The sequence below is a fragment of the Monodon monoceros genome, unplaced genomic scaffold (assembly GCF_005190385.1).
Source record: "Monodon monoceros isolate NGI ecotype Baffin Bay Population unplaced genomic scaffold, NGI_Narwhal_1 Super_Scaffold_13, whole genome shotgun sequence".
NCBI lineage: Eukaryota > Metazoa > Chordata > Mammalia > Artiodactyla > Monodontidae > Monodon > Monodon monoceros.
Genome location: NW_021703769.1, coordinates 9,931,715 through 9,953,402, shown reverse-complemented (window position 1 = coordinate 9,953,402; position 21,688 = coordinate 9,931,715). Strand labels below are relative to the sequence as shown.

At 46.2% G+C, this 21,688-nt stretch overlaps 1 protein-coding gene across 2 annotated transcripts; it reads right to left on the bottom strand.

The window, feature by feature from the left end:
• Positions 1-79: 79 nt before the first annotated feature.
• On the bottom strand, positions 80-16,734 carry SALL4 (spalt like transcription factor 4). Of its 2 annotated transcripts, none has more exons than XM_029221347.1 (4): positions 16,439-16,681; positions 4,376-6,712; positions 3,257-3,537; positions 80-727 (listed from the first exon to the last, which is right to left on the bottom strand). In XM_029221347.1, exons 1-4 carry the CDS (start codon positions 16,566-16,568, stop codon positions 308-310), a joined length of 3,168 nt encoding a protein of 1,055 aa, XP_029077180.1. In that variant the 5' UTR covers positions 16,569-16,681; the 3' UTR covers positions 80-307. The 2 variants fall into 2 exon arrangements, with proteins under 2 accessions (XP_029077180.1, XP_029077181.1); XM_029221348.1 differs by having other exon boundaries at positions 279-727; positions 5,693-6,712; positions 16,439-16,734.
• Between the last annotated feature and the right edge of the window lie 4,954 nt (positions 16,735-21,688).

Here is a 21,688-nt window from a genome sequence, read left to right as displayed (position 1 = left end):
GTTTGTTGCAAGTAACAAAACTACTTTGCAAGACCCGCTTCTTTCCAAAATTAAAAAAAAAAATACTAGTCTATATCTTAGTATGAATTTTTTTTTGATTTTTCTTTTTTGTTTGTTTGTTTTTGCAAAGCAGCATAGCAACATTGTGATTGTAGGATGTGCCTGAGGTTGTGGTCACAACTGTAAACATTATTTGCACATCGGGAAGAAAACTGGAGGAGATGGGGTCTTTAAGAAAAACAAACAAAAAAGGGACAGTTCTAGAGAGGTCACTGCACTGCTCCTTCGACGTGCGTTCTCCTGTAGCTTAGCTGACGGCGATCTTGTTTTCCTCCAGGAAGTGAGGGAACTGGTGTTTGGGGACGCTGTCGGCAGCTCCTGGCTTCTCCACCTCGGCACTGATGGCCGACTGGGAGCCATCCATCTTGGAGGTAGCGGTGTTATTCACCACGGAGCTGGCCCCCAGCGACACCGGGAGGGTGGGAATGCCACCACTCTGGATCACAGAGATTTCGTTGGTCTTCATGGCCAGACCACCATTGAGCATGGTGGTGTACTGATTCCACACAACAGGGTCCACGTTCACCGAAGGGGCCAGGATTTCCTTGGGAAATATCTCGGGGACCCTCTTTCCGTCCGTTCCTAATAGAGCCATGGTGTTCTCGATGGCCAGCTTCCTGCCACGGCGTGCCGAGCTATTGTTGGCCCCATGCGTCATATAATGGACCTGTGGGAAGAGGGACAGAAAGGTTTCCACCAAAACAGAGATGGGATTGCATGTGGGCAAACCAAAGTCAAGTCTGCCTATGGTTTGGTCTATCTAAACTTATATTTTAAAATTAGATTTCATATTAAAAAAATCCAGATATCGGGCTTCTCTGGTGACGCGGAGGTTAAGAATCTGCCTGTCAATACAGGAGATATGGGTTCCAGTCCTGGTCCGGGAAGATCCCACATGCCGCGGAGCAACTAAGCCCATGCGCCACAACTACTGAGCCTGCGCTCTGGAGCCCACGCGCCACAACTACTGAAGCCCATGCACCTAGAGCCTGTGCTCTGCCACAAGAGAAGCCACCGCAATGAGAAGCCTGCGCACCGCAACAAAGAGTAGCCCCCGCTCGCCACAACTAAAGAAAAGCCCTGGTGCAGCGACGAAGACCCAATGCACCCAAAATAAATAAATTTATTTTTTTAAAAAAATACAGATACCTATTCTCTTGGGGGAAAAAAAAAATCAGATCATCTGGCAACCATGGATCTACATTCCTGCCTAGAGGCAAGTAAGGGCAACCGAGGTGGGGAATACACACTCCAATTTTCCCCATACCACTGTTCACATGTACAGTTTTGTCAACACCTACTACATAGCAGTGTTGTTTCAAGTGCTAGGGTTACAACTTGTGAACACACAAACTTACACAGTTAACAAATGGTACGGATCTTAACACATACAGACACGGAGTACAAGTAAAACGGGAATATCTATAAGACCAGTAGGTTACATCAATGTCAATATCCTGGTTATTATTTATTCTATAGTTGTGCAAAATTCTATCACTGGGAGAAACTAGCAAAGTGGGTAAGCATCTCTGTATGACTTCTCCCTCTACATGAATCGACAATTACTTGAATAAAAATTTGAGTTAAAGGGCTTCCCTGGTGGCGCAGTGGTTGAGAGTCCGCCTGCCGATGCAGGGGACGCGGGTTCGTGCCCCGGTCCAGGAAGATCCCACGTGCCGCGGAGCGGCTGGGCCCGTGAGCCATGGCCGCTGAGCCTGCGCGTCCAGAGCCTGTGCTCCGCAACAGGAGAGGCCACAACAGTGAGAGGCCCGCGTACCGCAAAAAAAAAAAAAAGAAAAAAGAAAATTTGAGTTTAAAAAATAATCTTTGAACAAAACAGACCCTGGCCTGATGGAGCTGACATCCTAAATACATAGTGTGTCAACAAGAGTAATCACTGCTGTAGAGAAAAATAAGCCTAGTTGGGAAGGTTACACGAGGCCACGGGGAATGAATGTTATTTCATCTATGGTAGCAGACAAGGCAAGGACTCTTCTGAAGAGGAAAGAGATCCTACCACTTACTGCTGCTTCGACCTGGCCAGCCTCCTATCTGCAATTATGTTCCTGGTCTGGTTTTTGAGCTTTCAAATCCCTTTCTTTATAAAGAGTTGAAGAACGTGATGGGTCCTGGGTTTCAAGCATTCTCACATCACTTCACTGACATGCTTAGAAGTCAGCAGTTATCCCAGCGGGCTCAGACGTCACTTGCTCTTCATCACTCCAAGAAATTACTAAGATGTTCCTGGCATCACGTGAAACACTCATACAACTCAATTAATCTCCAAGCGACCCTGAGGTCATTACCATGATCCCCATGCCTGAGAAACCGAGGCACAGGAGCCACCTGCCCAAAGCCACTTACGCAGCAACAGCAGCTCCAAACCTTCCCCAGATTGATTCCAAGGCCCCTGAATAAATTTACGCTTTGTATTTCTGGAAGTTGGGATTACAGATTAAATTACTTCCATGTTCCTCCCCTGACATTTTTGCCACCTAGACTAAAATATTAAGAGAATATAGTTTTTTTAATAAGTACTTTTAATTTCTAAAATGACATGAGGTCTTCTAGGTCAACTTTAAGATGAAGTTTCAACCTTCATTCTCATTACAAAGAATTCAACTAGTCTACTCACTGGGGAGCTAGTTAGAGAAAAGAGGTCCAGAGAAACACGCCTGGAACAAAGTAGAGGCAGGACCATGAGGGAAACCCAGGTTTCCCATCCTGTGTCCTTACACAGGCCACTTTCGATCCTTACATGGGACAGTCTCCCAGGTAATATCTTAGGTGGAACCAACTTATCCTAACAATAGACACATGACATTCTTTGGAAGAACCCAGCTGTTCAGTTTCAAAGAAAGGCCAATAAACCTGGAGGCCTTCTTCCTTTAACTCCAGTGGCACTATATCTATGTTTAACTCGTGGTATTTATTTCAACCTAGCAGGCCAGGAAAACAAAAACCAACGTACAGGGTGGTCATCAAGTCTGAAAGCACAGGCAAATCTGTAAAGGATTTATCGACACTACATTACAATACAAGACAAACATCATCTGTGTTTCCAGACTTGAACGATTTCATGCAGGCACTGACTACAACGGGAATCCCAACTTCAGAAATGTTGTAATGTGAGAAAGTCTCTTTCTTCTTTTTTCTGTTTTTTCTTTTTTGACTGCACTGCGAGGCTTGAACTCACCTTCAAGTTGCCTTTGGTGGTAAAAGCTCGCCCACAAATGTTACACACGAAAGGCTTCTCCCCGGTGTGAGTCCGCTCGTGAATCTGAAGCGCGCTGGCAGATGAGAAGTTCTTCCCGCACCTTGTGCAGCCGTGCTGCTTGGCCTGTCGTCGGGGCTGGATGGCTAGCAAAGGTGTCACGCCTGGGGACATGGTCGCGGGACCAACGAACGCACCAGGAACTTCAACTTTGACATAGGCTGGCTGGGCTCGGATAAATGTCGGTGGGCCAGTGCTCCGACCTGGTGTGCACAGAAAAAAAAAATCCCAAATTATCATCCTACAGTCATTCATTCTTCAATCCAAAAAGAAAGGAGCTTTGACCACAACTGCCCCACTGTTTGACAGCCTGCAAATAGCGTTCAGGAAATTGACACCTTGGAAGCAGCTTTCCTTTTACTTGTTTATCTGCACGGAGAGTGACTCCAGCACTTCAGAGAAGGTTACTATTTTGGCTTTAAAGGTATCAGCAACAGTCACAGGCAATGCAATTCCAAGTTCAAATTCCTGCACTCAGTTACCTTCATAAAGTAAGCCCTGACACTATCTTTCTGATTCTACGATGTTGCTATTCCCCCATTTTTGCCATTAATGCCGTCAACAGGCACCCCATTTATGTGGGGTGCTTTTAAAATAGGTTAGATTCTTTTCTCTCCCTCAAGAGTTATTAATTTGTGAACTGTACATAAGGGAGTGAGATTTCAGAATCAAGGAACTATGGCTTATCTCACTGGCCAAAAAGCAGTGCCCACTTTCTCAAACACTCTTCTACTGGAGCATTTACTTACGATTACCCATGTTGCCCTCACAGGGCTCAAACACAAAAATAAAAACCCACCAAAAGTAAGTACGCTGTCCACACCCAACTTGCAAGAACCGTCGTAAATAAAAGCATGTCTCTACTACGACAGAGGTAGTTATTATTGCCCTCTATCCAGAAGTGCCCACAGAAAGGCTAATCGCCCTACAGGGGAGCTATTTCACATATACCACACTCTCCATTTGTCAAGTTCAACCCAGGTTCCTTTTGGATGACTCTGTGCCCAGAATGGACCTAAGTTAAATCCAAAGCTCTATCACCTTCCGTCTCAGTGCGGCTGTTCTCGGAGCTGTCCACTTTGCCACCGGTATCAGGAGACTTGGACTTGACACTCTCCGCTTGGCTATTGGCTGGGGAGACTGCCTGGAAGGACGTGGTCTCCAGGACATCTGGACTTCGGCTCGGATACTCCTGGTCCCCCATCACTGAGGAGGAAGAGTCGTTGGTCAAGCCATCACTCTCCACGGAACCATTTTCTCGGCTGCTCTGTCGCTGCAGGACAAGACCAGTGAGACCCGTCTTCCCTGGGGCATCTAGGGAAGCCACAGAGGCCAGCCCTAGAGTAGGTGATGCCGAGTGGATGCTGGGAAGGGGCATGGGGACCTTCGAGGAGCTGCCAGGGGCCTCCTGGGAGCAGACTTCATCTACATCGATGCTCTCGACATCATCATGACAGACAACGCTTGTACTGCCATTTTCACCGACCGCCATTGGCTCGGGACCCGTAAAGTCACAGGGATTCTCCGGCAGAGGCGCGTTGGGAATCTGGCCGCCCATGTGCATCCGGATGTGCTGCTGCAGCATGACCGCGTTGGTAAACTTCTTCTGGCAGATGGGGCACGAATGCTGCGTCTTTATGGACGTGTTGGTCCGGTGCACCCCGAGGTGCGTCTTCAGGTTGCCTTTGGTGGAGAAGGCTCGACCACAGATCTTACACTGGAATGGCCTCTCCCCGGTGTGGGTGCGGTAATGCATCTTGAGGGAACTTTGGCAGCTTAAGACACGGTGGCATATGAGACATTCGTTGGGGTCGGTGGTGGCCTTGTCGATGTTCTCCACCAGCTGCTGCAATTTCAGGGTCTCTGACCCCGGCTCGGGTGTCCCACTCCCTTGGAAGCCACCAACCCTCGGGGAGTTATGGTTGGGCCCCACCCCAGGTAGGATGGATCCATCCTCACTTTCTGGAGAAGGCCCGGGCTGCAGGTCGTTGGGCAATGGGCCACCCATGAGGTCCTTGGAGTTAGTCCCTGAAGAGAGATTCTGAGATAGCCCTACATTGGGGGTCCCCGTCGCAAGGACAGGTTTGTTGTCTAAGGAGAGCCCGGGTTCATCTACGGGGACAGGGCCAGAGAGCGCATAGGGAAGGCCACTGCCCGCCGCCATCTTGTCGTGGAACTCGGCAAACAGCTGCGGGTTTGCCTTCACCTGGGGATGTCGATGAAAGTGCACCTTGAGGTTGCCCTTGGTGGTGAAGCGGTGGCCGCAGACAGAGCACACGAAGGGTCTCTCTCCGGTGTGGGAGCGGAGGTGGATCTGCAAGGAGCTATCAGTCCCAAAAACCTTGCTACAGTACTTACACTTGTGCTTGTAGAGGACCTCGTCCTTGGGTTTGACATCTACCGGGGAGACACTCGGTGGCTTCCCTTTCCCTTTCTTGGACGGGTCTAACGCCACCGCGGAGAAGGGGCTCTGGAAGAGCACAGAGCCTGGGGCCTGAGGTAACAACGCCCCCGGGAGACGCGACAGGACGTTGGGGAGCACCCGGGTCCCATCTGGCTTCAGGGCGAAGGGCGTCAGCCCTGGGGACACGGAGCTCGCAGCAGAAGGGATGCTGGAGTGAGGTAGCTTGGCTGGCTTCAAGGTGTCCAGGGGCAAAGCCGGGCTCCCCGCCTTCTGGCTGAGCAGAGCCACAGCCGCCGAAACCTGCTGGGACACGTGGCCGCCCAGCGTCTTCAGGGAGTCAGCTCCGGCCACGCCGCTGGAGTGGAGGGCGTGGGAGGCCCACAGGTTCACCTGCACGCGGATCTGCTCCGTGAGCTGGATTTGCTGGAGCTGCTGCTGCTGCAGACACAGGATCTGCTCGAGGACCCAGGGGATGCTGCTGGCGCCAGGCAGCGGGGCTGGGGGCGCGTCTACACCCCGCTGGTTCACGGCCACCTTGGTGCCACGTAATGCTTGAAGCGTGACGTTGGTGTTGGCCACTTTGCCTTTGGGTAAATAGCTTATGTCCTGGGGTGTGGGTGGCAGGGCGGCCTCCGTCTTTAAGTACACGATGGACTCTGCCCCCGGCTTCTCCCTCGTGTCCCCTGAGCTGCCACCGTCCTCTCTGTGACCGTCCTTCCTGCTTGGGCTGCGTGGCTGGTGGCTCAGCACAGCCCCGGAGAAGTCTTCTGAAGGCACCGGCCCCTCGCTGTCATTCATGATGAGGACAGGTGGATTTTTAGTGCAATTCTTCTTATGGTCTAAGAACTCCGAGAAACTGAAGAACTCGGCACAGCATTTCTCACAGATGTGAGTCTCCTCCCGCCGAGGCCTCTTTATCCCTGCTCCGTCCACGTTCACGTCATCGCCACTCCCTGGGGGGTTCATTGGAGTACCTGTGACAAGAGAGAAAAAGCTAAGAACTCTACCCAAGAAAGGATGTGGGGCGATTTCTTGGGAAAAACCACAGCTCACAGTCCAGAGGTCTTCGTGATCTGTGTCCCAACACGCACAAAACTGTGTAAGGGAACAAGGCATCCAAAGAGTCTCAAGTGAACCAATCACTTAGGTAGTGGGGGTCAAATCATAACCCCCCAAAATGTCCAATCCTAACCCCTGCACCTGTGCAAGCGACCTTCTTTGGGGCAGGGGGGGAAATCTTTGCAATTGTAATTAGGGTGGGTCCCAAGCCCAGTATCTGGTGTCCTTAAGGAGAAAAGAAAGGGACATGAGACAGAATAAGGCCATGTGAAGCCAAGGCAGGAGTTACGTGGCTTTTATAAGCCAAGGACGGCTGGAAGCCAACAAAAGGTAGGGAGGAGGCCTGGTACAGACTCACCCTCAGAGGCTCCAAAAGGAACCCTGCAACTCCTAAATTTCAGCTGTCCACCCTCCAGAACTGTGAGAATAAATCTGTCTTAAACCATCTAGTCTGTGCCAACTTATTAAGGCAGCCCTGGGAAACGCATACAATTCATTAAAATAATCCCCTTGGAGCTCTGGCCCTCACCCAGCTGAGAGCTGGCTTGAAAGGCAAATGGATCTCATGCCACCATAAAATGATGTTGGAAACCTGCTCAATTCATGGCCGCTCATCTCCATCCTGGGCCCATCGAAAGTGAAATTGCAGTAAGTCACTCATTCAGACAATGTGGTAAGTGTACCTTCCCACCAGGGACAATGAAAGGTTAAAGGTGCTGAAAATTAATAAGAAAAAACACACTGAAAAAAAAGGAAAGATTGCATGTCCAAGAAAAAAAACTTCACTGACCTTCCTGATTACGAAAAACCTACAGAAATGCCTTAACAGGACATTAAAGGATTAATAAGCCATTAAACAAAGAAAGAAGCCCAAGAAAGGAAGGAAGGGATGGGAATGATGGATTTTATTCCTCACCTTCCGTTTGCAACTTCTACTCTGTTACACAAAAGTCAACCAACCGTCCTATTCTGGGTAGTTCTATTCCTGAAAATGAGTGGTCCCTGGACTTCTTTTGCAGTTGGGTCCTATTTCCTTCACAGTGACTGCTAGTCTGCACGTCACAATGCCTGTCGGGGGACTGTGCTTTTTAGCCAGATGCCTGAGTCCTGGCGGGTGGAGAACCTCTAAGCTACTTTATTTTTCTCATTTCCTGCCTCACCTATTATATGTACACCTTACCACTGACAAGTCATATAGGCGCACCTCAGACCCAGCAACTCCAGGTGCGCAGATCCAAACCACAGACATTTGCACACGTATACAAAGATCCATGGAGAGGACTTCCCTGGTGGCGCAGTGGTTAAGAATCCACCTGCCAGCACAGGGGACATGGGCCGGGAAGATCCCACATGTCGCAGAGCAACGAAGCCCGTGCGCCACAACTACTGAAGGATGCACTCCACAACAAGAGAAGCCACCACAACGAGCAGCCCCCGCTCGCCACAACTAGAGAAAGCCTGCGTGCGGTAACAAAGACCCAACACAGCCAAATATAAACAAATAAATAAACTTATTTTTTTAAAAAAATCCATGGAGGAAGAGGGATATTTTTCACAGAAATGTTTAGAGCCACAAAAGAGGGGAAAAAAAAAAAAAGGTAAATTTTGGTTTACCCACAGTACAAAAACGACGCAGAATTTCCGTACGTCCTGACATGGAGCCAGAAGTTAGGTGGAAGTAGGTTACAGAATAGTTTGTAAGGTGTGACCATTTTTGTTTAAAACAAATCCTATTTGAAATGTACAAATGCATGGGGGTAAGGCCAGGCAGTATCCACTTATCTTTTAAATAAAATGATCACTTTGTAAAGCCAACTAACCCATTTTGCCTCAATTCCTTGGGTGATTACATTTCCCAACAGCATGGGTTTTTGACTGAGGAGTCAGTCAACAATTTGGGGAGGGGCTGATCTTGCAACAAAGTGTATTTCTCTTGAGAAAGATCTATACTTTCCATCAGATTTTCAAACACTGGTTCTTTTACATTTCCATAGCACGGCCTTAATAAATTGACTTAATTTTTCCTAATTTCAGATTAAATAATCATCAAAAGTTCTGCAAGGTGTATGCGGGTCGGGGGTGAGCCAAGAGAAGGCAAACAGGTCAGGATCAATCCATGGAAAACAGGTTTGATGTGGTGGGCTTACCCCTCAGGATTTCTATTAAATGTGTAAAATCATGACAACCACGTAAGTTAGATGCTGTGTTAAGTGACGTGATTAATTTAACAAATGTTTGCTGAGTGCTGACCGTGAGCCTGGCGCCATCCTATGACCTGAAAGTGCAGATCCTGTACGTAGTCAGTTAACATCAGTTTCTCCACCTTTTCTATTTCGGCGGCTTATCTGGTTACCTGGGCAACTAGGGCTGCTGAACACAATAAGCCTTGTACCAGTCATTTAAAGCCTCACTCATTTAACAATACTTCTCGCCTCCTACTGAGTACAAGGCAGGGGCTAAGGGGGTGATAAAAAGATGAGCAGCCTAATAGCCTCCTGTAGTCCAGACTAGAACCTCCAGGTGCCCTGGGCTCCATACTATACCCATCCAACCCTATTTAACATCAGCCCCATTTACAGATAAGGAAAACAGACTTGGACGTAAATGTGACTTATACCCAAGGCAACACAACGAAAAATCTAGTCATAGGTAACTTTTGAGCACTTACTATGTACCAGGTGTAATTTACATGTTATTAACAACTCTTGAGCTAGAGACTATCATATTTAACAGAGGGGGAAACTGAGGCACAGAGGACATTAACTTCCCCAAGGCAGGGCATGTGGTAAACTGCGGAGCCAACATTAAAACCAAGGCACGCAGGACCCAGAACGTCCCTTTGAACTCTTCCTTGATACCCTTCCTCCTAAGCATATGTTTCTTCTGTTGAGACTGGCAACTATCTTTCCTCTCACAGAAACCCCAGGAGGAACAGGAAAGCTTGAGGGGTCAGGTTTGGGGGTGTGGGGAGGTTAACTTAGGACATAATACACCCCTGCTACTTCCATGTGGAGTGTAGCAGGTAGGTACCTCCTTCCTTCCGGCTCCACAACTGCTCCAAAGCAATAGAATTTCCAAGAATCAAGTTAAATATATTCATCAATTCCCAGAATCCTTAAGATAGTACCTATTGGTACACCTTCCCAAGACTTCTAATGCGGTGTTTGCTGGGGTGTGTTGTTAAACCGGCACAATCTTTCTGGAAGTGCAATTCTGGCAATTATGTGTCAAGAACTTCAGAAGTAGAACTTAAAGAGTTTCTCTTGGGAGGGAAATACACCAGTAGGCTGGTGCCTATAAATACATACAACTTCTTCAGAGCACAGTTCACCAACATCATCATTTTAGTGCAATTCTCCTTCCACCCAGCAATTCCCTTGTTAGGAGTTTACTTTCTGTGATACCAGGATACAGGTTTCATAGTAACAAACAGCCTAAACAAAAAAGGATGCACTCTGGTCCATCAGTACGGTTCTGATTGAATAAATCAGGGTACACGAAAATGATGACTACTTTGTAGCCTTCAAAAATAAAGTAGATCTTTATTATATATGCTTGATCTGTAAGACAACCGCCCAAGACTGATTTCAAGAGGAAAAAAAGTGTAGAGAACAGGATGTATAGATCCTCTTTGTGTCTGGGGATAAAGATATAAGTATGTACGTGGGAAACTTTTGAAATAATAGATGCTATGGCTGGTCCCTGCCTCTTGGAGCACAGGCCTGGGGTAGAAGAGAAACTTTAAAATGTATACACTTTTGGGACTTGCCTGGCGGTGCAGTGGTTAAGACTCCACACTTCCAATGCAGGGGACGCAGGTTCGATCCCTGGTCAGGGAGGCACATGCCGTGCAGTGTGACCACAGAAAAAAAATAAATAAATGTATACACTTCTGTACTTTGGCTTCTTTTTAATTAGCATGTTACACCCCTTTTTTCAGCCATTCTACTTCTGGAAATCTCTAACAAAGCTCATGTACAAATGCTTGTTAAGGGCCAAAGCAAAACTACTACCATCCTCCACAAACTGCAACAAAGTACTCACTTCAGACTCCTACACCTTAACTCACTTATCTTCGTAGCCACGTAAACAAGCATCTTTGTTCCCAGTTCGCTAACATGGAAACTAAGGCTCAGAAATAAGTGCCTCAAGGTGCCGTGCTGGTAAAATACAAGGGCAGGGATTATAGCCTTAAATACTATTGAAGAAGAGAACTGAAGCTAGTGGCCTGATTTATAATTGTTTCTTCTAGAGCAGTTTCTTGAACTTTTTTTCATTTTACCCCTCTAGGAAGGCTTTTAAAGCTTTTTTTCCCTAATCACCGCCCCCCCCCGCCAAATTTTAATACCACCAATATACTATATTATCTGTTTATGCACTATGGTCCTTTGGAAGGCCACAAACCACTGTAACATCAATAAACATTTTTGCCCCCCCCCAAAAAAACCCAATTTTCACCCCCTTGGGGACAATATTCCCTTACTGACAATGCAGGTTTTAAAGGAGATAACTCTTTAAACTGGGGCTGATGAAATTAGACAGGAAAAAAAGATGGCAACCTTATTTTCACTCAGCTGAATTAAAACTTAACATTTCTTTCAATTATGAGCGTGGGGAACACACCTCAGCGATATTTGCAGAACCCATGCCTATGTCATCAACAGAAAGCAGGTATTTTCCTGTGATGTCAATGCGGTTGCATTACTGGAAATTCTGGTTACCTGACTGACTGCTAGATCTCCTTTATTGTGTTCATAAAGAAGCACATGTTACTTTTACTAAGTGTTATCTCAATGCAATTTATTTCCTTGGTATTTCTATGTATCTTATTGTATGCATTTAAATACATTCTGATGAGAAGGGGTGAATGTGGCACAAAAAAGGTTAAGCTCCCTGCCCTAGAAGGATCCAACAGTTCCCAAGAGTGATTTACAACTTGAATACCAGCTTGCCTGCACTGTATACACAGGCTTGCCTCTTCTGTAGCCTCCAAGCAATACCGGCAACATCCCACTTGAGTCTTCAAACAGCAGGAGCTCTGTTTGCTGGTGCAGTAAAAAGTACTTCGACATTCAGACCACCACTGGCAAATACTGAAAGCGTATTTGCCAAAGAGTAAGACGACTCTGTTATGAACAATTGCTGGGTATGCTTAAGTTAACCCTTCCCAAAAGGAAAAAGCAAAGTTCAGAGGGATTACACAGCAACTAGATCTTCCATCCTTCTACCCCACCCCCACTCCGAATTTTAGGAATGTTATCTCTCAGCATCTAGTTATCCAATAAGTTGGAAGAATGCAGTAAACCCAGCAGGGGGCTTAGATTCAATCACTGCCAAATGGATAGAAAATACTCTTACTATTGTATAGGAAGAAAGCTCATCTGCCAGAGGCCAATCAAATTCTGGAGCCAGTGAAAATGCTTAAGAAACAAACCTGTGTATCTCGAGAAAAGCATTATGCCTCAAGCTTATCTTCCCCCCCATTCCTATATTAAAAGAACGACAATGAGCAGATTATCTAGAGTACATAAACATCTTCTACCCCACCCCCACCGGCAGGATAACTGCTTACCAAAAAACAAAAAGAAATTGAGATGTCCTTAAGTACTGAACCAGTTCAAAGAAACTGGTTTACCAGTTTAATTTTACATCTGAATTCAGCAATCCGGGGAAACACTTAAGGAACAAGCCCTTAACTCAATTTGTAGGTGGCAAATTAGAGCAGTAATTAACTTTCTATTTAATTAAGGTACAAAAAAAATTTGTTCCAAATGGTCTTGGATCAAAATTCAAGTCTGCTGAAAAGGAAAAAGTAAAAGAATCAAAGTTTCTTTGTGCTATAAGGTGTGCGAGCTCTGCTATTTACGCTGTAGAGATACGTCCCATATTGCCTCAACTGGAGCTCATCTTTTAAGCAATTTGTAAACTCCATGAAGGCAGGAGCTTTTGCTGCCTCCTTCCCCAGATCCCCCTAGAACAAAGCCTTTCATAGACTTGAAATCTAGAAAAATAAATAAATAAATAGATGGCAACGATCAGAGATGCAGTTCTTACATGGATTTAGAGCTTTTAAAATTTTTAGATGCTTTTTTAAACAATCAAAAGCACAATAGGTTAAGGATGATGAAAAAGGGAATATCTTGAACTCTTCCCATCATTTTTTCCAGGGCAGTAAAGCCCAGAGCACCAAATGCAAACTCTGCTTTATTTTCGACTTGCTTCCCAGGACCTCTTATTCTAAAGCCTGCAGAGGCACATCTCAAAAATTAAAAGGGAGCAGAGATAACACTCAACCAGCTGAACACTCACCATAGCTCCCTCATCTGATAGAAAATCCCATCCCATAACCAACTCTCTAAAACCACGATAAACACAGCTTCTTGGATTTAGAGCAAGGCTCAAATCAAACAGGACAAGGCGACCCTGGGCAAGCCATTGCAACCAGGAGTTAAAGTTTACTCTAAAATGAGTAAAAATGAGGATTACAGATAATGTCGTTGAGGTCCCCAGCCTGGTGTCTGGCACACAGCAGGCTACAGATAAAACTGCAGAATTATCTCAACTTGGCAGTTCAGTGCCGTCTTGGCACAATAAAACATAAAACATTGTTATTTTGAACAAAATTAATTACTGATCACGTTTCCAGCACACAGTGGGTCTTGTATAGTGGAAACTATCTAAATAAACAGCATGCTTCATCTCCATGGTACACAGGAAGAACCCAAAAGCTCAGAAATCAAGGTTACACAGCTGAAAGTCATACAACCAGATTGGAATGCACACCTCACTCTAAAATCTTACCAAAACCTAACTTCATTTAAAAAGAGGAAGCATTAACTCTATCCCTCCCTCCCAAGATGGCTCCCCAACTCCCCACCGTGAGGAAGGCTGCAGAGGCTTTAAGGACCAACTAGCATTGACTTGTGCAATTTCTTTTTGACGGAACAAAAGCGGTGTGGGCAAGTTGTAGCCCCTTTCAGAAACTCAGATGGAAACACAGAAAGTCAGCCTGCAACATTAACTAACGCTTCGATCAACAAGATTTCCCTCTCCCTCTATTAAAATATAAGCTCCCAAGTGCCCTATTCTCAGAATCCTTACCGCCAATGTAGGTCATTTCAGTTTAGAAACTGGGGCTAGGCAGTTATTTGAAATTTGGGAATCTTAATCGTTGATGGCTGTAATCCAGTTTAGCACAAAGGGCATTTGAAACTCTTTTGAGAAAATGCTAATTTTCCTGTATGTAGCCTGAGTCCCCTGACCACCTGCAGATTTTCTGATCTAATTTTTTGCCGTACTTCATTTTCCTCCCTCAAAAAGTACATTCTTTATAAGTGGGTCTCAAATTGGCTTTGCAAAATAAGACCAGTCTAAACTGGATTTTTAAAATGATACATACAGGCCGCTCAAATACAAAATGCATCAGTTAAAATGTACTACTTGGGAAAACTACCTTCTGTCCTATCGTGGCAACTGGGGGACTCTGCAAACACATTCGAGGATCGAAGAATTCTTTCCAAGAATTCCAAAGACTTGGCAAAGAAAACCCGACACAGCCAGGGATAGCTCAAGCAACCAACTGGAGTCCCTAGCCTAGCCCAGCCCAGCGCTCTCCATCCCCCTGCCCCAGCCTGTCCCACCCATCAGGTGTGAGCCGGTACCTGAGAAGGGACCCGCCTCTCAGCAAAGGGCGAGGTTCCAGGCTGGGCCTCCAGGGGGCGCCCGCGCGCAGTCTCGGCCGTCCACTCCAACCCAAGCGATCAGTAGCAACTCCCCCTCCCAAATCGTGGAGGGAGCGCACAGCCAGGCCCGCGATCCTAACCAGCTCGGGTTAACTGATTGCAAACTCCAGCTAGCGTTAATTTAAGAAGCTCCCCCTAAGGTGCCAAACACCACCAAAAGCCCCACTTCAGCGCGCCCACCCAAAATGAAGCGGGTAGGGGGAAGGGGAGGTCAGAGCAGGACCAGGGGAGGGGTCAGAGCCAGGAGCTCGCCCCTCCTCTCGGGAGGAAGCGGGCGGGCAGAGGGTTAACCCTTTTGTTCCAGGTGGGCCAGGCAACGAAGCCTCTCCATTCTCCCCCGCACTCCCCCTCCCAAGGCACAAAGAGAGTCCACCCTCCTCCGACCTTGGGTGCACGCTGCCCTGACCATCGGACGCCCGAAAACGCACAGCCGCCCCCTCGGTCAAGCAGATCTCTTTAATTTGCCCTGGAAAAATTTTATTTGAGGGGAAATAGGGATTTACATTATATTATAAATTTAGGAAATTTACCACATTCCCTCCCCGAAATAAAAGGTACGGTAACCAAAACGTAGCAACCGTTTTCCCATCGGAGTTGTAGCTCGGAGTCGGGTTGCCGCGCACACCCCCATCACGGGCTGGGAAATTAGAAAGCAGGCGGCGAGAGGAGAGAAGCCACCAACAAGGCCCAAGAGGACGTTAAAAACGCCCCCTCCCCCCACGCGTACGCGAAAAACTTATCAGGCGACAATTTGGCGGGCCAGGACGGAGGGGAGATAGTGGGAAATCGACTGGCTCCTAAAGCCCCCTGGGTTACATGATTAGGAAGAGAGGAGTTTGCTTGGCCGCTCCCGACCGGGCTGGGGGTCCAGAACTCCTCCAGACCCTCAAGACGCGCAGCGCGGAAGCGTGGGCCGGGTCAGCCCCCGGAGCTCGCCCTGGCCACGACCGCCCAGTCCTGGCCCGACCTCTCCCCTCTGGCCCCCGGGGCGCGCGTTTGGAAAGCCGGGCGCCCTAGAAAAGGCACGCAAAACGCCAGGCTGGTGCACCCCAGCGGGGCTGCTGTGCGCCCGCGACCCCCGCCCCTGGGGGCCCACACCCCTCCCGCCGGCCGCGGTTTATTTTTAGGAAGTCGGAAATCAAAGATGGCTGGAGGTCAGGCCCCGAAAGGTTAGGGCGAAGATCGGCAGGCGGCGTAGCCCCGGGAGAAAAGAGGAAAACCAAAAAAGAAATTTTTTTAAAAAAGGAAAATACTGTGCTCTTCTCCTCCACCTCTTCGGGCCCTCCAATCCCCTCCGCAGCGCTGGTGGCCCGCACCCCAGCTCCTGGGGGTGGGGAGAGGTCGCGCCCCCTCCCCCCTCTTGGCCCGGGAGGGGCGCGTACAACAGATCGTGCTCCCCCGGGAGGTCTTCCTAGGGTGCGCCCCTTCCCCAGCCTCCTACAAAGACCCTAATGGGTGAGGGAAAGAGTGGGGACCCCCGGGGTCTTTCTTTTAAAAAGCAGCGCCAGGGAGGGAGGAGGGGAGCCTAAGTTACAAGTGGGGGGGAGGCTACTAGTGAGGGGAGTGGAACCAATTACGAGAGGGGCAGAGGACAAGGAGAAGGGAACCTTTCAGGAATGAGGGACACAGGAGAGGCTGGGGGTCAATTTTACAATAAGAGCGAGACCCGGGGGTGAAACTTACACAAGAGGGGAGAAGCGATTAAAGGGGAGAAGTGTAAAATTAACGAGGGTGGGGGTGGGGAATGAGGCTGCCGCTCTCCTCTGGAACTGAGCCCCCAGATCTCGGTTCCCCAGTCTGCGGTGGAAGCCGTTGGCTCCCCAAAGTCCGCGCCTTCTAGGGTCCCGCGAACGTCCCGGAAACTGCCCGCCCGGGGCGTGCGCCCCCAGCCCCACTCACCCGGCTCCCCCGCCGCCGGCGCCGCTGCGGCCGCATCTGCAAACTCCGGGGCCGGCTGCTGCGGCTGCTGCTCGCCCTGGTCCTCCTCCGAGTTGATGTGTTGGGGTTTCGCCTGCTTGCGCCTCGACATGGTGCGAGCATCGGGGCGCCTGGAGAGCCGCGGTTATTTGCCCACTCCGCCACAAATTCCTGGAGTTCGGAAATTTACCCCCCTTCGGCCGGAACGCGCATGTCCCAGTAATTATTATTATCAATAATGCATTGCGATTTATCATGAGCCCTGACAGCTGATTGGCCTGGGTCCAAGACCTCAGAGATCATTTAAATAAGACCTCATTGATCAGGGAGGGGCGAGGCATTCTGGGCTTTGTAGTCCGGCCCTACAAGCGACAAAGGCGTGTTCATCGGGGGAGAGCAACTAATTAGCATCCGGGCTCAGATTGGCTGGATCGTGGACGAAATCCGAGGGGGACCCATCCTCGCTTCAGCTATCTGAATCCTCGGAGAGAAAAAGAAAAATGATTGTGTATTTACTAAAAACTTGGAGCTTCCGTAACAGTTTTGGAACGAGCGTATTTGGTAGTGTGCTCCAAAAATTACTTTTGTAAGGTTGATATCCTCGCAAGCCGGGGAGGAAGGTCTTTTCAGTGAAATATTTTGGCTCAGTGTTTACATCTACCAAAAAACAAAAAAACAAAAACAAAACAAAACAAAAAACTGAGATTTGACCCGTGTCCCCTCCCATCTCCTTTTTCACTGAAATGTTTAAATTGAGTCTGGAGGTATCTGAAGAATGGTAAATGGTGGTATATTCAACCTTCCCACCCCATTTCAACTCTTAAGGTGGCCTTCAAATTTCAGATTACCCCCTCACCATGATTTATTTCCTTTAAATGCTAAATAATAACCTCCAGGATTCATACTCAAAAGGTTTAGTTTACTGTCACAGTGCAGACCTTGATTTTTGGTTTGGGTTTTGGGTTTTGTTTTGTTTTTTAATTTAAAATGACTGGATACTAAATATAGAAAAGGTAGATTAAAAGCAAGTATAGTCAGAGATAATATCAAAACAAGGAGCGACTGCACTTTTTCCCCACAAGCCATAAATGTCTGATAACATCATTTTATTACTGAGACAATCCTCTTACATCTCCCATGGATCAGCAATGGGCGTTGTCATAGTAACTGGGTGTTGCCAAACTAATCATTATCGGAATTTTTTGCAATATGGACTTTACTGTGGAAAAGATGTGTAGTTCAAAGTGATTGCATCATCCTGACATGGAGATGCCTGGAATTTTCTAAAAGTGTGTATGTGTGTATAATATTATATGTATACACACCTCTACAGTAAATCTCTATGTATTTTATTCCATTAACTGCCTTGCATGATGTAAATGCTCAATAAATGTTGAATAAATGATGAAATCTTCAGCCTTCTAAGTCTTTGATTGGTGTTTCCCTGGTGCCTCTGGGCATGCGTCTGTATTTAGCATTTACTTCATTGTAAGGAACTGTGCAATTATAGACCGCTCCTCCACATTTGTGCATTGCATTTTCTTGATTAGTTATTCATCAGCTTCCCAGCTTGTTAGAGTTTCTGGTAAGCTCATCGGGAATGCAAGCAAAATAGAATGCTAAACTGATAAAGATGTTCACCTGGGTGTTTGGACAACCCAAGGCAGAAAATAAATCAGCTTATCATCTTTTTGATACTCATGGCCATCAATAAAACTTACTGGAGGAAAGAAGGTTAACCTCCAATTTTTGACTCTTTGTTTGAAAATGCTTGGCATTGTTTTAAGTCCCCTAAACCAAAAAAGAGAATTACAGTCAACAGCCCAAGTTGGAAAAGTAAGAATTTGGTTTAATAATACATGGAAGCTGTTTAGAATTCTCATACTGAGTAAAAAAGCCAATTAACACCTGCCTCACTGACTAATCTGCTTATATTCCCAACACCTTTTCTGTGTAAGGTAGTGTGGTAGATGTAATTTACCAATCTAAATGCATGTGCACTAGGTCTACAGCTCAAGAAATGTTAGTGGTTTAAGGAAAACTTAATTGAAGATATAGTTGTTTATACTTATTTTAGTTGGTGATAGTGAAAACACGATGACGTTTCTGCTTAGAACAAGGTATTAAAATTATGCCACTTGAGTCTCCAAGTGATAATAGTAATAATTAATTGAGCTCCTGGTATGTACCACAGGCTGCACTAAATGCACACTTTCTCCTTTTATCTTCCAAGAGAGGTTGGCATTGTTTTGTCCATTTTGAAAATGAGGAAACTGAGGTTTAAGGACATGAAATAACTTAATTAGGAAGTGGATGCGCTCAGTCCCTAAGCCCGATTTCAAAATTCTTTCATCACATCCCAATGATTGTCATTCAGTGGTAGCTGAATATGGACAAGATAGCTAAACAAGTAAAAATTGTGGTAAACGAAAACATATGTTAAATTAAGCCTGTCCTGAAAAATCCACAGTCTGTGGAAATAACTTGTACGGAGAAAGTCAAAGAGAAGTTTTCCCCAAAGGAAAACCTTCCATGAATATTATATTAAGAAAAGAAAGGCACAGGACACTTTTTGAATCTACTTCCAACTGATGAGCCAGGAGCTAGTAAGCCGGAGGTGAAGTAAGACCCTAGAACAAAGGGGGTGGGGGGGAGTAAATGGCGCACGGCAGGGCAGAAGGCCAGTGCCTAATCCACGGTAATTTTTTGGATGATTTAATATTCCCTAAAACCAAAAGACCTGGCTGTGATCAGAGTCAGGGGGAAAAAAAAGATCATTGTAAAGGATGGTATTAAACTTTGTAATGCCTTTGGTTAGGTGACTGGGTTTATGTATAATCCAGTCCTTCTCACTGTTTGCCCGGGGCAGAAATTGTCGGGAAATCGACTTCCTGTTATATCTTTCCTCAAGCAGTCTATGAACATTGAGGCTTTACTGTGTCTAAGGGTATCTGGGATACATAATCCCATTTCAGCTTCATTAAAATCCTTTCTTATTCCCATTTCATCCATGGCAAAACAAACTCAAAGCTCCCATCAGCGCCTCGTGGGTACTAACAGTCGTAGGCTGAATGTATGAATTCAGGAACTTTCCAGTTAAGGGTATAGGTCTCTGTGGAACTCAGACCTTCCAACTCTGTCCACAAAATCCCACCTCTGCTCTGTTCTGCAAGGAACTTTCTTCCCTTCTACTCTTTACGCCTCTTCACCTGCCCACTTCCACTAAGCCTCCAGTCTCAGTTCAAATTTTTCTTCCTAAAACCGGCGTTTTCTCATCCAAATTAGAACGGTCTCACCTATTAGTGTCGATTTCTAGAAGTTCTTTCCTTTTATAGCATAGTTCAAAGTTTATAATTATAGATTGAATTGTCTATGTATTTATCACTTTTCACACTGCAGGTTCCACAAGGGCAGACACCTTCACCACTATGTCCTTAGCACTTAGCCACGGTAACAGAACACAGAAGTCACAATAAATGAATTTGGAGAATGACTTTGGAGACCTGAATATAAACTAGAGTATTAAGGGACTTCCCTGGTGGCTCAGTGGATAAGACTCCACACTCCCAATACAGGGGGCCTGGGTTCGATCCCTGGTCAGGGAACTAGATCCCACATGCATGCCACAACTAAGAGTTCACATGCCTGCATGCCACAACTAAGGAGCCCACGAGCCACAACTAAGATCCAGCACAACCAAATAAATAAATAAATATTTAAAATAAAATAAAATAGAGTATTAAAAGGCAACTACCGTTGGTGGAAATGTAAAATGGTGCAACCGTTGTGGAAAATAGTATGGCAGTTTCTTTAAAAAAAAATTAAACGTAGAATTACGGTAGGATCCAGCATTTCCACTTCTGGATATACATCTGAAAGAACTGAAAGCAGGGACATGAAGAGATACTTGTTCACCCAAATTCATAGCAGCATTATTCACAAGAGCTAAAAGGTGGACATAACCCAAGAGTCCATCAACAAACGAATGGATAAACAAAATGTGGTGTATACATACAATGGAATATTATTCAGCCTTAAAAATGAAAGAAATTCTGGGACTTCCCTGGTGATGCAGTGGTTAAGACTCCACGCCCCCCCAAGGCAGGGGGCCTGGGTTCGATCCCTGGTCAGGGAACTAGATCCCACAGACATGCTGCAACGAAGAATTCACATGCCTCAGGTAAGGAGTCAGCGAGCCACAGCTAAGACCTGGTGCAACCAAATAAATAAATATTTTTTTAAAAAATGAAAGAAACTCTGACTTGCTACAGCCTGGATAAACCTGGAAGACATCGTGCTAAGGGAAATAAGCCAGTCACAAGAAACACAAATGCTGTGTGATTCCGCTTCTATGAGGCACCCAGAGAAGCCAGATTCGTGGAGGTAGAAATTAGAGGGGTGATTGCCAGGGGCTGGGTGCAGGGGGAAACGGGGAGTTACTGTCCAGTGGGTGGAGTTTCAGTTTTGCACAATGGAAGGAGCTCTGGAGATTGCACAATCATGCGAATGCTCTTCATACCACTGAAGAGTTCACTTAAAGATGGTTAAATGGCAAAATTTTATGTTATGCGTATTTTACCACAATTGAGGAAAAAAGGCAATTACAGACTGATGGTTGCCTAACTATATACATTTATTAAAAATCACTGAAATGTACACTTATAATGGGTGAATTTTATGAGATGTACAGTGTATCTAATGAAGTTGTTTTTGGTCAGGAGAGCCTTCATCAAAAAGTCTACAAATAATAAATTCTGGAGAGGGTGTGGAGAAAAGGGAACCTTCATACACTGTTGGTGAGAATGTAAATTGATACAGCCACTAGGGAGAACAGTATGGAGGTTCCTTAAAAAACTACAAATAGAACTACCATACGACCCAGCAATCCCACTACTGGGCATATACCCTGAGAAAACCATAATTCAAAAAGAGTCATGTACCAAAATGTTCATTGCAGCTCTATTTACAGTAGCCAGGACATGGAAGCAACCTAAGTGTCCATCAACAGATGAATGGATAAAGAAGATGTGGCACATCTATACAATGGAATATTACTCAGCCATAAAAAGAAACGAAATTGAGTTATTTGTAGTGAGGTGGATGGACCTAGGGTCTGTCATACAGAGTGAAGTAAGTCAGAAAGAGAAAAACAAATACTGTATGCTAACACATATATATGGAATCTAAAACAAAAAAAAATGGTCATGAAGAACCTGGGGCAAGATGGGAATA